A 16,811-nucleotide genomic window follows, 5' to 3' on the forward strand; every position below is an offset into this window, starting at 1 on the left:
AAACACACGTGGTGCAAAGAGCAAATCTGTGTGGAAGAGTGGGAAACATAAAAGAGTGAAAATTAAAGTGGTTTTGGCTGAATGGATTTAAGGGTCCGGAGAAGACATTTTACTGCCCAATCATTTATCCTTCTTGTGTCGCTGTTAATTCACAACATGTTGAAGGCCCCCCCCCCCCCCGCACCCCCGCCATAGGTTTTTGACCTTTGCATCATATCATGGATGCATCTCCGCAATTTCCCTGTTCATACTTTTTAATTTAAAACTCAAGAGGGAAAGGCAGTTGTAAATGCAATTAATTTAAAATTTCACTGCGTTTATTGTCATTGCACCGCTACGGAATGAAATTGGGTGTGCAAAAAAAAAAAAAAAAAAAAAAATCACGGACAAGTAGAGGCATTAAAAAACAGTAAATGGAAATAAAAATAAGGGGTATAACAGCAAAGTGCGATATGAGATTGTAAAATGCAGCAGTGCATTATTGCACAATTGAGGATATATACTTAATGTTGCTGCACTTACTCATAACTTGCTTTCGGTCTTGTAATATTTGATTTTTTTTTCATCTATGAATTACAGGCAAAAAAAAGGTCAGTCTCCTAAATACAAATATAAAACATTTAAAAAAAATGTCAACAAAAATCATAAAGTTTACTTTATTAGTGAGCTGCATAAATCACGAACAAACAAATCCCTGAGCACTGCAGAAAAGTGGTTCGAAACCAAAAATAGCATTTGGTTTGCTCTGTTCTTTGTGTGAACAACTCATTTGACATATTCGTCCCTCTGGTGTCTCTCGTGTATTTCAAGCTCAGGTCTAAAACTGCAGGTGCAGCTCTGCAGGATTGTAAAGGTCGACTATGTGCACAATTTCATAACAAATAACCATCCGGCAGATGGATTTTTACATCTACAGACGAAAGAAAATGATAACATTTTAGTAATATATCTAAATATAAGCTTGTTCATTCAGTCCAGCTCGACAGATTCTCAGGATAGGCCATAGATCTATGCGGAATTTGCAAAATAAATGTATGTTTCACCATCTGATGCGCGGTGCTTGATGAGATGCCATCTGGAATGAACTCCTGTCTCTTCTTTCATGTCTCTTTTGTGTGTTTCTCTTGAGAATCTAGTGTTGCTCCTCAAGGTCTTAAAAGACAGCAGGTGGTCAAAACACCCACGCTGGCATTAACTCGTGTGCCATCACACATGTTAGCGATACAACAAAGCTGATATTCACATCTGCAGCCGTTCCCCAGTGAGAGCATCAACAGCTCTTTATTTCATCATGTAGGAGACATTAATTCTCTTCAGCGTGAACACACACAAGTTACTGCTGCAGTACGATCATTCACTCGAGGGGATCTTTAAATAAACCTTAAAAATAAGATTGCCCGCGAGCAATCTGTCAAGCCAATGGGTAGCTTTGATTGTATAGACATAATAGACAACTGGAGAGCCTGTGCACAGCTTGCTGAAGGGCTGGCTTCTGGTCAGCCTCCCCCTACTCATGGAGCCAAGGGAAAAAGGGGGGCCACTGATTCCAGCTCCTTTGGGTCTATGCTGGACTGTCAGTCCTTGAAGGTCTTGGCAATAATGATGCCCTCCTTGTACAGGGTGTCACAGCAGATCTCCAGGGACAGACCCAGGTGTCAAGGTGCATCATGTATTGATATGCACTCAATCACACCTGAAAACAAATCCAAATTTGATCCATTGATGAGACTCACTTTTTGGGTGTCATGCACGTTGAGATGTTGGAGGGCATTGAAGGTCTGCAGCTGTTTCTGCTTATTGGTGCAGCAGTCCAGTTCTCTGCACTGCAGGAGTCGTAACATGTAAACTCCTGCTGCTCTCTGAAGACTTAGAGTCATGACCCTTAGTGGAACTCTACCTCTCTGCTGGAGCTTGGTATGTCAATTTGGGTGGGACTGTTTCTGTGCCTGCCTTTACACCAGGCCCAAGCAGTCTTTCCGGTCACATGACCCGCCGGCTCCTCGGAGGCACTGCTGTCTGGGACCCTCCAGTTGCACTCGTCCTACTCATGCCAGGAGCTTTGCTTGTTGATTTGGCCCTTGCATTGCCTCATCTTTCACCGTCCCTGCCTTTGCACCAGCTGTTCCACATGCGTTTGCCCCCTGGTAGGTCTTTGACAATGCTTGTTTTTTTTTTAAACCCATTTTCCCGACTTTTTGGTCCAAATGTAGCCATTGTTGAAATTGCTCCAGCATGAGGCATAGCTGGAGATGCCTGCTGCCCCCGAGAACACTATCCTGTAATAGCTATTGTCAAATTAAGCCCACTAAAAGTGCATTTTGGAAGATGAGCTGCACAAGCCCAGGTTACGCAACCTTAAGAGAAGCTCTGATGGCGAGTAAGCTACCCCCGGCTTGATGATCCCGTGTCACCCTGGAGGAGGTGGCAGCATACTTTAGAATTACACAACAGTGCCAGTAGCGACATTTCATACCTTTAGAGAATGTTCATAGAGGCCACAGTTTGGAAGCCTGCCGTGTCTTTAGGGTTTGACTTCAGTAAAAAGAAACATGCACTGTAAGACACACCTGATCACTTGTGTATGGACAGCTGATCTGGCAAGTTGGATATCACAATGGCAGGGTATTTGTGGGTATCTTGATTATCGGAGGTGGTGAAGTCCTCCTCTGGAGTCAAATGCTGGGGGAGGTTAATGGGGGGAAAACAAGGAAGGTGTTGGTGTTGGAGATGTAACATGAGGTAAAACTTCCATCTCCATGATTTCTTATAATTAAGGTTTGGTTAACCGAGTTTGCACTCATTAAAGCAAAACATCATCCCAAAAAGTATATTTTGCTTTTTTAAGTATTCACGAATAGGTATCCGCATTACTTTTTTGTGACTCCATAATACTCCACATGTATTAAGTTGGAAGCTAACGGCGACTCCAAAAGCATACGTTTTCAAACTCTACGTCATCCTGTGCGAGGGTATTTAATTCCAACGAGAAATATTCAATGCCTTACTTCTCTCAATGATTCAAACTTTGCAGAAAAGTTCAGACACAATAAACCTTTTAAGTCTTGATAAGTGTTCACGTCAATGAAAAAGCTTATCAGCGCCGATCAGTATCCTCTGGCAGGTTTCACAAACATGACCCAAAAATTTCTCTCTTATCTGTTTTCAAAGTGATGTGGACTGACAGAGGCAGTATCATGCATGAAGCTGGGTGAATAATTCAATTGGTGTTATAAAAGGACAAAAGACTTGGGGAGAGTGACAACTTGTCAGCAGGCGATAAACTGGGGGAATGAATAAGAGATGAAGAAAATAAAAGTCTGCCAGCAGATATAAGTAATACCCTTTGTTATCCACTTTTCTGCAGCAGCCTTCTAATGTGTATTTTACCATTCCTCTTCTTCTCAGTCGGGAAAACAAACTGTTTTCTTCCTGAAAAAAAAAAAAAAATCTCCAGTCGCTTTATGTCAGAGGAAACTGAGGCTGCTAGTTCAAAGGGGTTCATACAGTACAGAGGGAGGTGAAGGAAAAAGATGTTTTAATGGTCACCAACATTGGCTGCTCATGCCTTTGGCCACTATGTGACTCACTTTAGCTCCTGTCAAAGTGAACTCTGACCAAGTGTGTACAGCGTGGCAGCCATGCTAAAGGGGAGTTACACAGACAAGACAGGAGCGAGAGGGTGCAGAGCGTAACTAGGGTGCGGCCAGGAGGCAGGTTCTGCTATGATTTGACAGTTTATGGTCAGTGCATTTATCACAAATGTCATCCTGTATCACCGCTGAGCTCTGCCACATATAGAGCCTGCATATATGGATATACAGTAAAAGGCAGGGTAGAGACATTACTGGAGGGGGCAAGCTTTCATGGGATTGTAGACAAAATGTATAAAACATTTAAATGGCCTTTGAGAATGGGCAGTTTTATATGACAGAATATATTAAAATATGAGCTCCTACTTCCTGTATATTTCTTGTAGTCTGTCAGTCCAGGTGATTCATGTTTGAATGCATTACACAATGTGTGTGAGTGGCCTGCATGAAACAATTTTCGGAACCATATATTTTATAATTTGATTACTTTCCTGGACACTTACCAGTGCCCCAATCGGTGGCTTTTGTTCCAAATTGCAGATCACTCCCAAGTAACTGGTCTCAAAACAACGCCTCACCCAAAAAGGGTATTTTGCCTTCGAGGAACTCACTGTTAGTTTTTGTTTTTTTTTCCACGTGATTCCAGAACAGTCAGGCAGAGCACAATACTGTATATTAGCTGGAATTTAATAGAGACTGACAAAACTGTACAAGAGTTCCATTTACAAACTCTCAAACACATTGTCCAGTAGAATGCATGTTGGATGCTGAATAAGCCACAAACTCTTCTGCTTTGAGCCAAAAACTAAAATGGAGGTTTTGGAGAGTTTTACTTTTGTTAGTTGTCATCGTTACATTCGAGCTATTATGATGTGCCTGATGTTTTTTGACTTCTGGAGTCACCAAGAAGTCAAGCAGGATGGAAAAATGTCTTTGTGAGATCAAGACATGAAACTCTGACTTGAAAGGTAAATGACACTTTTTGGGTGAGACAAGACTTCAAGATTCTTTCTGTAACAACCCCCGCGCAAGCATTCATGGTAGAATCAAAATAGCTACAAAATATGTGTGAAGAATTCTAAGAGAGAAGACATTTTCATCTCATTAGGTATTACTTTTGTTAGATTGTTGTCTTGCGGTCTTGACGATGAGCTGTCAAAATACACTGCCCTTCATTAACCCAACTGTATTGTGTTTATTTCTTCACTCTCAGATCCAAAGGAGAATGATGGCATCATTAAGAGGACTCTAGACCCAGACAGGGGTCTCTTCACACACCCTTCAACACAGGACACAGAAAGCGAAGCCCACTTGGTCACCACGGCCTCACCCATGAACAGCCCCGACCACTGGCCTGTCCTCAAAGGCTTGCTGCTTCATGAGCACCTCCTCACGCGGGACTTTCAGGGTGACCAGCACTTTTTCAGGAGGGATGGCTCTGTGGCTGCATATCCCACCATACCAGGCTCCGTGTCTGCCTCGGATGCAGGAGAACCTATCACTCAACTGGTGCCTCATGAGGACGCGCCAGCCTTCTCAGATATTGCCACGACAGCCACTCCAGCTGCCACCTCCTCACTAACCACATTCTCACCCACAACGTCCAGGCCGTCCATGTCTCTTCTCCAAAAGTCCTTTACGGATAAGACCAGGAGGGTAGACAAGCGAGAGCCAACCACAGACTCCCTCACCACTCTAAATAATAGAGGCTCAGTAACTGAAAACAACCCAGTGACCTCCTTATCCTCACAGAGAAGTCAGGCGCGGATTTGGAATGCTTTTTCTGCACCCTCCTCATTGACAATAGGGAAAGGAGAGGCAACACCCAAAAGCAAAAGCAGCCCTGATCACCCACTCCCCAAACTAACCTCAGCATCTACAGTAGAGGGTACCACTACGACGTCAACCACTATTATCACAACAACAACTATCACTACCATGCAAACATCAGGTGAGCATTTTCATCTAAAACCTCTTTTGAACATTAAAATGACTTTAGATTAATAACAGCAATATCAGAGGAACTTTTTTTCCTGATGGAAATTCATGATTGAAAGTGTCTGCCTGTTAAGATTTAACACATACAGAGGACAAGAAAATTAAACACCACAACATCAGCATCCCTCCTGTTCATCTTGCATGCAGCACACAGCAATTTGTCTGTCCACTAGGAATAACAGAGTTGCTCATGTGTCAAAAACAATTTGATTTTCTCTGATTTGTCCTGTCTGTCCTTCCCACTCGCCGTGGAGGGCTGAGGGCCCAGATGAACAGTGTTGGAGGGGAAATCTGCAGAGATAGTTAGGGGGTTATGGGGCCACGGCGACACAGGTGGGCTGTCAAAAAGTTCAGTGGCCCGGGGAAAAAGAGAAACACTTGTATTTTTACTGTGTCCTGCAGAGCCGTGCAGTCTGAATTTCACTGACCCTGAGGGCAACATTGAAATCCTACAGCAACTTGATTCTGGAATGGAGTGCAACTACTTGATTACCGTCTACCTGGGATACGGCATCGAGGTTCAGGTCAGTGCATCAGACTCACTATGATGCTATTAGTAATTCAGCTTTGTACCCAACTTTTTAAGAATCGTTAAAAATTGTGAATCTGCATGAACTGATTTTGGCCAGCTGCGGAAATAAGGTGTAAATATAACCTTGATGTAACAGAAATTCAGGAAATGACCTCAGAGGTTAACACATCCTCTGAATACCATTATAGGAAGTCAAATAGACTCCTGTCATGATGGGGATCTCTGTCCTTTTATTGTGGTGACTGCATGAAATTCCTGGTTTAACAACATGGCTTTATAGCTTGCAGTAAATGTTTTTTTCTTATTTAAAGAAATTGATTTAGGGCAGTTCATTTTATTTCATTAGAAGCAAAATTTCTCAACTGCATTTTTACTTGGCAGAATTTTGTGTCTTTTAATGAAGGTTAAGGTTGCAAAATGGGTTTTTATTAACAATATTTGAGCAGTGCTCCAACAATTCCGTCCTGCTAGAAATTCTGATGTTTCTTGTCTCCAGTTGTATCTGCAACCTTGATTCCGATGTGGACTTCAAGTGTGTTTTAATCACAGTAAACACCAGCCTTCACGTGACATTTTTGAGACAGGGAATTTGTGTGTCTTCCAATACAAAGGATCCTCACAATACAATGGGATTTCACGCCTTTTCCGTGAGATCATCCTGAGTGGTCCAGCTATAACTCAATCAGGCCATTTTACTGTTGACCTTGCATACATTGACAACATGAAGAGGGCGCAGCCATTTGTGCATTCATTGTTTCAAGTCCAAAATACTCACCAGCAAGGAACTGACTTTTTCCGTCTTCTTTGGCTTGGTTCTGAGTGGAAAGTGTGCAGTGTTTTCTTTCTTACTTTAAAAAAGCTGCTCATCAGAGTAGTGAGAGTGAACCAGAACAGTAAAGTTGTGGACCATTAAACCAAGACAATGAGCTAAAAGATGCTATAAGGCTCCCCAGAGCTGAGTGCCACTGCAGTGTTGGGCGATAACTGTCTCACACTGTAACTGACCTCCTCCACATTCTGAGATCCAATGTTAGCTTCATATCAGTTACATTTTAACAGCTACTTTTATTTACACAAGGTTCATATTTCTACAAGATCTACTGCTGTTTATTATACAATACACTTTCGACGTATTGGAGGAAAATGGGTTCATTCAATCAAAAAAAAAAAAAAGCAATAAGAGTATCAGTTTTGTGTGGGTTGATGGAAATAGACAGGGAGCACATCGCTGGGTTGTGCGGGTGGATGAGGGCACAAGGGATGGGAGTCTGTCTCAGGTTGCGTATTTGCATGGTAAGTCTTTTCACCAAAGGTTATAAAAATTAACTATCAGTGTGTGTGTGTGTGCGTGTGTGCGTGTGTGTGTGTGTGTGTGTGTGTGTGTGTGTGTGTGTTGCCTGGCATTTGCAATTCCTCAAACACCTCATTTACCACTGGAGACTTTAAAATGTGTGAGCTTTGTCTTGCTGCCTCTGGAGGGCTAAGATAAGTCTTGACAGAGTGTGTTTTAGAGTGCATTTTTTCTTACAAGCACAGGCACACTTACCTGCACAAGTGCATGCACACATACGAGTGCATGGATTTAAGCACATTTGATCTCTTGGCTCAGAGCCTTCACCGAGTCTCTGTTGCATTTGGTAGAAAATTTCATTGGACCCTTTAAAGACTGCAAAGCCAGAGAGATGGGTGGGGGGGGGGGGCAGAGGGAGAACATTTTATCACATCTTCCAGGTCTCATAATGAAGTACAGGGAACTCATGTGTCTCAGCACCTCCATGTGAACAGATGGAGCAACTGTTTTCCTGCCTCCTACTGCTAAACTGGTAGTCATCTGATAGAAAACTAAACAAAAAAGCTCTTGACACGGCTGAAGAGCGTGAAGCCATCGGTCTTTGTCTCGGGAAAATGCATAAACTGACTGGGGAAGGAAGAAAATAATTTGAAGTCAAGCATATGTCACACCTACACCTACACCTAGTTCTGCTGCCTGGAGGCGGTTCAGGTCTCAAGGCTTTAAAAGAATGAAAGAGATCACAAGGAAGACTTGTGAAGCAGCAGTGTGCTCAGAAAATGTAATACACACACACACGCACACACACATATATATATATATATATTTCCAAACATGGATGGATCTATTTATGCCCTGTCCTTTCATTTTCAGAGCCCTACTTTTAATCATGTCCTATGGATGTAATCTTGATGATACTAATCTCATTTTAATCACAGTATTCTATAAGAGACGGCAGATGGCATCAACTGTTATTGCAGTGAGTAAATTGATTGCTTTCACTTTCCTGATGAGATTTTTCTTGCCATCTTCACTCAACCATCTCTGGAGGACTTGTAAATCTTCCCCCACCCATGTGTTGGGATGGATTACGCACAGGTCTGAGCAGGGTTGCACCGGACACAAAAAGTACATTTGCTACTGTTATTTTTGACAAACATTTTACAGCAGCATTTTTCTGCTTTGCCTTGTTCTTCATCCTGTTATTATAGATTTGAAAAAACTCAGCATTTGATGTGGTTTGACTGCTTTCCACTTGTCCTCTGATATTACATGGATAGGTCTCCTTAGAGCGGAGGGCAGGGGTGAGGTGGCGATGGTCATTACCACGACTACTATTTCTTGTTTTACAATAGCCACTGATAGTTTGGGGATTATGTAACCCATAATCATAAAGTGGTACACTTTCAAGAGGTCAGTTTTTATCTTCTAGTTTTTGTTTTTTTTTTCCCCATATTGTCGGTGGCAGCAGCCTAGCAGCTCCATAGGTGGACCGGCCAAAGTGGCATTTGCCAGAAATGCCAGATGGTTTGTCCAAGCCTGGTTCTGGCACAGATTATCAAATCGGCTTTCTAGCCATGATTTTTTTTGTTTTATGGTATTTGTCACAGAAACAAGGACAGTAGAATTTCTCCATTTTAAAGATAAACAAACATTCAGATATGTATGTGTCAGCAGGAATTTGATGCGTTTTACTGCACCAAGCATTAAAAAAATGGAATGTTATCATTAGACCTGCAGCTTTCAAGGGGGAAGATTCTGCCAAATTAATAAAAAAAAATCTGAAGGACAGATATTGTGACTTTCTAATGCACACCATGCCCGTGGTTTTGTCAAAGAAAAAAAGTGTATATGTCTGTCATTTCCTTAGATCCCTCTAATCTCCACCATAAGCATTCAAGTACCACAGGGATTAGCAGGGAATGAATACAGAAGAACAGCTATTTTCTCAGTGTTCCTTACAGCAGTCTGGCAACTTGCAGGAGGATGTAAAATGTATCAGGAGCATGTTTTGCCCTCAGTTTGACTGTTCAACCCCCTGTCACAGCTAACAGCATAGAATGCATCACCATCTGGTGATTCTGGCCACTGATGTGGAGAATAAATGCACAAATATTCGGAGGACGATGTGACACTCCCTTTTAGTGTATAGATAAAACATTAGTGTAATCAACACACACTTTTCTCTGAGGTGCTGATCTTAAAAAAAAAAAAAAAAACAGTTTTAGATTAAAACGCAAAGTCTTCATGCTGAATTTAATACTGAAGTTATGATGACGTCGTTTACAGCATGTCAGTGTAATATGGAGGTTTTTATTTCAGGCTTCAATTTTCTTCCATGACACATTGTAGGAAGGCTCAGATCCAAAGAATTAATCCTGCCATACATTTAAGTTTTTATTAATCATTATCCATATCCTTGATCTCAAAGATTTATATTTACCTGTGAGCTGGTTTTCAGAATTATCCCCCCTGAGATTTAGATGTTATAATTACATGCAGCTCGACAAGCTTCTCTGCTGTATTAACCATTTGAAAGTGGAATTTGATGATAAGGTCCTATCTATTTTTCAAGGACGTTCTTCAATACAAATGGATAATCATCATCATAGGAACTTTTTTTCATAATAGGAGAGTAATTAATTGACATATTTGATTAAAACTATCCTGAGGTTAGCCCTTGCATTGTTCTTTATAATACAGTCGAAACGAAGACTGATGATAAAATTCAGAATCAATCCAAACTCAGCAGTATTTCAATGTATTAATATCTCATGCAGGACCCATCAGAAAAAAAAATCGACCTTAGTAATACATGAGCAAGGTTGTCTACATTAGGACAGTACTTCTACTTATGTAATTTGTATCCCAACAGGATTTAAACCAGAAATTATAGTTTGAATTTATTTGTCCATACTGGAAAAAATACTTAGGAAGTCATCTGCATATTAATTAACAGTATAAGAATATAACTGATGAAGATTGAAAATGGGAAAAAACAGTGTACCCAGGACAGAACCTTGTGGAACACCCTTATAGTCCAAAACTCTAACATAGACAACAGTAAATAATGAAGTCATTCTTGTAGTACCTGTTCATTTGGAGTAGAATTTTATCTGTGGTACTAATAAAAGAATTCTCTATTTCAATATCGAATGAGACATAAATCCATTTTTAATAAGGGAATTGCTGTGACCATATAGAGTGGAAATACTTTTTTTTAAACCAATGATTTAGGGATATCTTTGGCACATCTTATTCTTTTTTTTATGACTCTCTCTCTCTCTCTCTCTCTCTCACTCACTTTTCCTAACTGCGGGCTTTTAGAGGACAGATGGAGGTTTTCCAGAACTGGGTTATGGCATTAAAGTGCTTAAAATCTAGTTTGGAGTCTTTTTTATATTTGATCAAATAAATCCAGTGGGTTAGCTAGTTATCAGCTCTTCCCAGGCCATCTGTCCCACTCTGATGTCTCTGTGTCCTCTGATTCGCCCGAGTCTCAAGGAGTTAGCGTCAGAGGCCCTGCACAGGTTGTCCCAGCTCTGGAACATGCAGGCCACATCCCTAACTTTAGCAAAAAGAGGAGGAATTGTGTGCAAAGCCCCGCGAACGTTTGGTACTTTTCAGGGGTAACGAGTCCAGACTTGGTCAAATTCACAAAGTCTGATTGGGGGGTGTTTCCATTTCCTGGCAGGCTTAAGGGTGTATCGTTCAAGAAAATGGTGGGGAGAGAACTTGTTGTCAGTGTAATATCTCAAATTTTATATCTTCATTTTCTCTGTCCCTCATTCAAACCATCTTTTCTTCCTTTTTCAATCATGGTGTCACATATTTTTTTGCATTCATCTAGCTCCTCTCCATTATCTCATTGTCAGCTCTTGAGGTTAATAAATGACAAATGACACAAAGACAAATAAAGGAGACACTAGATTGACTTCCTTCCTAATCAATACCTTTTTTAAATTCTCCTTGGTATTAGTTAGTTTAATCAAAAGGGAGTGTTTATTTGTTCCATAAAGAATTAATTGATAAAGAGACAAAATATTGCGACTGACATTAAATTAGAAATCTATACAGGTGTGCATTTTTTTCCCCCAGTTTTAATTGATTAGCTTAAACCCACCAAACGCCTTCAGACTGATAAAAACAGGTTGTTGTTGTTTTTTTTAATGCTCAAATTAGTGAATGTTTTGTAACACTCCAAACAAAGCAAATTAATCTTTAGAATCAAAATAGCTAATGAGATCAAGGCTATGTGTTCTAATTAACTACACCTAAGGACTGCTGATCACACACTGGATCATCAGTGAAATGCATCTTATCGGATTGAGACGTTCCAGAGCGTTCCAAATGTTTATAGCTAACCTCGACTTGAGGGTTAACGACTGTTACTTGATGCTGCCTCTGCAACCACACTCTCTTGACTCCAATCAATAGTCATGTTAATAAGCAGCACCAATACTTGACACAGCCTCCTCTCAGAGCCGGGGGAATGGCCATATTGATCCGTGTTCTTTCATTTTAATTCCTGAATTTCTTACAAAAGGAGCAAAATGCATATAACATTGACCCCTGGCTGATGAGGGAGGGATTTAAATTTGTTTTGTTGGTGTTCATTGAACACCAGCTCTTATCAAATGAAAAGGTGACCAAAAAAAATAACAAAAAAAAACAACAACTGAATTATTGCTCCTGCTCTTAACAGTTTTGTAAAATATTTGTCTGTTATCCTACCACCCCACCTTTTGCATACTAAAACTCAGGTTCACGCTTTATAATGCACATGTTTTGGTGCAACACATATCAGATATGTCACTGAGAAAGCGGGTAACGGCGGCCATACAGAGATTGCTGCCTTTAATCAACTGGAGATGAGGCATCATGTTGTGTCTATGGGGAGTAAGGCAGTACATAAAGAAGGTCGGTTTGATCTCGATGAGCTTTTTAGGGAGTCGGGGCTTTGCTGAGATGAGTTTTCATGGGGCCTAGCCATCTTGAGAGGAATGCTTTCAGGTGACACTAATTGCTCCTCCACCCAGCTAGCTGTCATAAAGGGAGAAGGCTCTAGCTGGCAGAGGGCTGTGTTCTCTCAAACTCTCTCAGTGTCACGATGAGGACAGGAGAGTAAATATGCACGCTTGAAAAAAAAATACAACAAGTAATCAGCAACACATGAATATAAATCTATGCAAGACTGCACACTAGTGCAGATAATCTGTGGCCAGAGAAGCACCTGAGATATTCAGATGGGTATATCAGAGCGTAAGAATCTCATCTCACAAAAATGTTTGATGGCTGCTTCCATTTCAACAGAGAAGTTTCTGGAAGTAAGAACAAAAACAAACAAACCCCAGAAAAAAATGTTTAGGAAAGTTACCACTAGAGGTGGTGACTTTTGGTGAATTGAAGCATAAAATAAGCCAGTTTAAAGGAACACACTGACTTTTGCAGAAATCTACAGATGAGAGACAAGAAGATGGAGACCATTCACACTTCTGATCTGCATTAGAGAGCAAAGAGCCACAGAGACAACCTGACCGCTAGTTAGCTTAGCTCAATCAATGCTGATAAATGGACAGTGTTAGCGTGCCTCTGTCTTGGTGTATCCATAAAAAAAGCATCCATCCATTTTCTACTGCTTATCCTGTTAATGGTTGCAGGGGGGCTTCAGAGTTGTTAAAAATTAGGTGAAGCAGGAAAACTCTGATCTGCTTTTATGATGGGGTGCAGTGATTTAACACACTTCAAAAGTAAACCATTGTAACTTTTACCAAAAATACAAACATTTTGTTGATGATTAACCAGGCATTTCATTTGTAGTTCCACTTCCCCTCAGCCGTTGGTGTGACATAACAGCAGAGGGGGAAGGGGGCGGAGGATATTTAAGGGACCAGACTTCCAGTCAATAGTCAAGATGGAAACTTAATAGAGTCAGTTACTTTTATTGCCTGTTTTGCTAACTGCACTTTAAGATTAGAAAACTTGGCATTCAATAAATTGCTTTTGGATGGAATAGTGGAAATGACAGGGAAACACAATGCATCATGGGAGATATACTATATTCTTTGGAGTACAAGGCTGACTCCTTCAATGCTCTGAGGTTCAACTGCATGATGTTTGCTTGTGTTTCCAGAGGATTTGAACACTTGTCATGGTGGTAGGGGTCCCTCAAGTCAACAAGAGGACGTTGAAGGACTAACGGAACGTAGTCTTGAACAGAGATTGCTACTATTAATCATGGCTGGTGTTGTAAGAGAGGTTGAAGATTACCTCCGGATAAATCAAGGAACTGGCCTTTATCTATTGGATGTTTTAAACAGATCTTTGCTATCGCTTCCCACCCACTACGATTCATTGTGCTAAGCTAACTATCTTTCAGTCGGATTCAGAGGCTCCCTCATGCAGCACTGAGGGTAACTAGCTTCTTTTTCTGGCTCTGGGGAGGATTGACAATAAACATAGTTCCCAATATGTTGGAGTATTCCTTTAAATATGACAATATGAGCAAGTTAGTATTGTTCTCAGCCACTGGCTCTTGGGCACTTTCTCATTAACATTCAGCTTTTGCTGATTGGTAAGGATCCATTGTTTTAGACAGTGTGGCAGACAGGAAATGGCCTTGGCTGTTTTATATAGAGGTGAATGTTCAATTAAGATAATGTTTTTCAAATAATGAACACTGGAATGAGCCTGTTTTTGTATGAATTTATCAAGCGATACACAAACACACCAAGCTTATTCACACAGTGATTTAGAAACGTGAGCATTAGATAGGGGGGATGATGTAGGTACACTACATGGACTCTACTCTATAGAGCAGGGAGGTTTTATCATAGTAATGAGGACACTGCAGCTGCTGAGTTCAATAGCTGTTGATTTATTGCCCCCAGTAGCAGGGTCATTTAATTTCCATGTATAGTGGGATCATTTTGATTACATACTGCTCATTTCTGCACCAGCAATGGCTCCTGTGAGTCAGGGAAAATGTTCATTGCAGATCACCACCAGATGTTTTCAACAGTAAATTATCAGTGAGAGCCAGCCTCTGTGGACGTTTAATTTATACTGTGTACTCACGGATACACAAAGAAATGATTGAATAAAGATTACAAGTCATGTGTAAAAGTCAAATTTGCAAGACAAATTTGTTTTTGTTTTTTTTTAAATACCAGAAAAGTTTCTGTTTTATAATAGAGGTTGTTTTTTTTCAATTTTTTTTATTTTTTTAATGGACACATTAACCTGCATGGTGCAGATCATTTGGTTGATCTATTTCGGGCCGACTAACACAGATACATTAAGTAAAATTACTGCAGTGTATAAATACTCACACTTATATGTCCTACCTTGAAAGATTCACTAAGGTAAAACTACAAAATATTATGGGCATATTTTGTTTACAATTATGACTGTTATGCAGCCAGTTATTACTGAATCAAAACAACTATGGAAAATGTTGCAGACTAGAAGATAAAATGGAGACTGAGAAAATTAACTTATTTACTTTCCACCACTGACTGGATATCAGCCAGTCAATGAATAAAAGCAATGCCATGCTCATTTTTGTTTGAATGCAGCGTGACAGACATGGCCTCTGCTCGCTGTTCGCTCTCATCGTTTAACAGTGGAAGCTTGCTGTCCTACAAAGGTCACAGTAAACACAAGATGAAGGAATTCAACCCTGTAAATATTGCTTTTCTTTGAAACCTTAGAGATTTTACTCCAGCTTATGTATTCAGGGTACAGTTCTAGACCTGTCAATTGTACTTTGGCCTTGTAGGATGGTTTGTTCATTACGTCGGCTTGATAGAAAAGACAGGGGCTTGAGAGAGAGAGAGAGAGAGAGAGAGAGAGAGAGAGAGAGAGAACCTGGTCTCTCATTGATTGAGCTTGAGGATATTTTATTGGAATTGGTTGGAATTGGTCTGTGTGTCTGTGTATGTTAAAAAAAGAAGTGAAAGAGCGCCTAAACAGTTCTGACATATTTTGCATCACTGCTGTTGTCTGGCACGAAAAAAAACAGTGAGTGAGTGAGTGAGTGAAGGAGTTAGTGAAGAAGTGAGTGAGTGAAGGAGTGACAGAGTGAGTGAGGGAGCATCTGGCTACAGAACTGGCTAAGACAAGGTAGTGTGATGTCTCCTGACATGGCCAATGATTCATAATTGAGGCAGGACAGCTGTTGCCGGCTGCAGTGACAGGTCCCAGGGTAGATGACAGATGATAGGTCCCTCAGGGGACAAACTCTCTATCAGTCCAAATGTTCTCCGTCCACTATCTGCTCCCCCTGTCCTTCAAAGGCCTCAGTGGTATATTTAAACTAAGTGGTCACAGATTCACAACCTGTTTTACCTTGCTGAATATGAGAGGCTCTCACACATGAAACACAATGAATATAAAACCAGAGACTCCTCTACGATCAAATGGTTGCTGAATGAACAATAAACACTTCTACACAAAATTTTCAGTATGATTGATAGGAAATTGTCAGAATCTTTTCTTCCCATCACCTACTGGAGTAGCACAAAGGTGCAGGAGTACAGAGCGAAGAAAAGAGAAATCCAACAACAAATAAAAGCATGTGGCCCATCTCACATGGAATTACATGACACCAACACAGCAAAACACTTCATCTGCAGCTTCCTTTACCACAGCCATAAACAGCACAATCCATTCTGCAGAAATAAAAGGGGGACGTTACAGTGGTTGAAGTCCAACTCTGTGTCTGTAGCTTTTAGTCCGTGCTTGTTCTTTAAAGTCTGCAAATAAAAACTTTTCAGGCTCAAACAACCATGCTTACTAGGTTAATTGCAAGCATGATAATATGGTCAAAATGCACAAGGAATGAAGATGAATTTCTTTAATTTACACATTTTTCAAGTGCTGAGATACAGTTGACAAGGAATGTCATCTGTATCCTCTGTTTGAGCTTTCCTAGGCCTTATCCTTGTGATTGGTCTGTAAGGTTAGGAGCTGATCCGACCCCGGGGCCTTGACCTGGGACTGAGAGTGAACCTGTGGTGCCTTTCATAATTCTTTCATAATCGTAATTTTGTTGTCAGAACACTTACTGATCGTAAAGCTGACTGTCATGGCGCCCTGTGTTTCGACTACGTGAAGGTCACATCTGTGCAGGATGTTCCAATGAGGTACTGCTGGTAGTGCCCAGCATCACTGGTGTGACTGCTCACGAGGGGCTGGACCCAGATGTAAAGTGTCCAGTGTAAGCCTTCTCTGAGTCTCCAGTCTGTTTCTTGTGTCTGACAGATTCTGTCATCACACAAAAGTCCTCTGCAACAATAATGACATTAATATTGAAATTGATAATACAACATTTAACTGTATAATATTAATTATTATGTCACCAAATCCAATTTACATGTTTTTTTTTATAAAACCTGTT

At 40.7% G+C, this 16,811-nt stretch overlaps 1 protein-coding gene across 4 annotated transcripts in view; it reads left to right on the forward strand.

The window, feature by feature from the left end:
- LOC147248934 (seizure protein 6 homolog) overlaps positions 1 to 16,811 on the forward strand; it is an 86,231-nt gene that overhangs the window by 40,699 nt on the left and 28,721 nt on the right. For all 4 annotated transcript variants that reach the window (XR_015119531.1, XM_086226981.1, XM_086226982.1 and 1 more), the window contains exons 2-3: positions 4,804 to 5,541; positions 5,991 to 6,112. Coding sequence is in view for 3 of the 4 variants with exons in the window: in XM_086226981.1 (XP_086083107.1) it covers positions 4,804 to 5,541; positions 5,991 to 6,112 (860 nt within the window). In the remaining variant the exon portion in view is untranslated. The remainder of the gene's footprint in view (positions 1 to 4,803; positions 5,542 to 5,990; positions 6,113 to 16,811) is intronic.

The sequence above is a fragment of the Aulostomus chinensis genome, chromosome 15 (genome assembly GCF_037954235.1).
Source record: "Aulostomus chinensis isolate RoL2024-O1b breed Wild chromosome 15, RoL_Achi_v1.0, whole genome shotgun sequence".
Taxonomy (NCBI): Eukaryota; Metazoa; Chordata; class Actinopteri; order Syngnathiformes; family Aulostomidae; genus Aulostomus; species Aulostomus chinensis.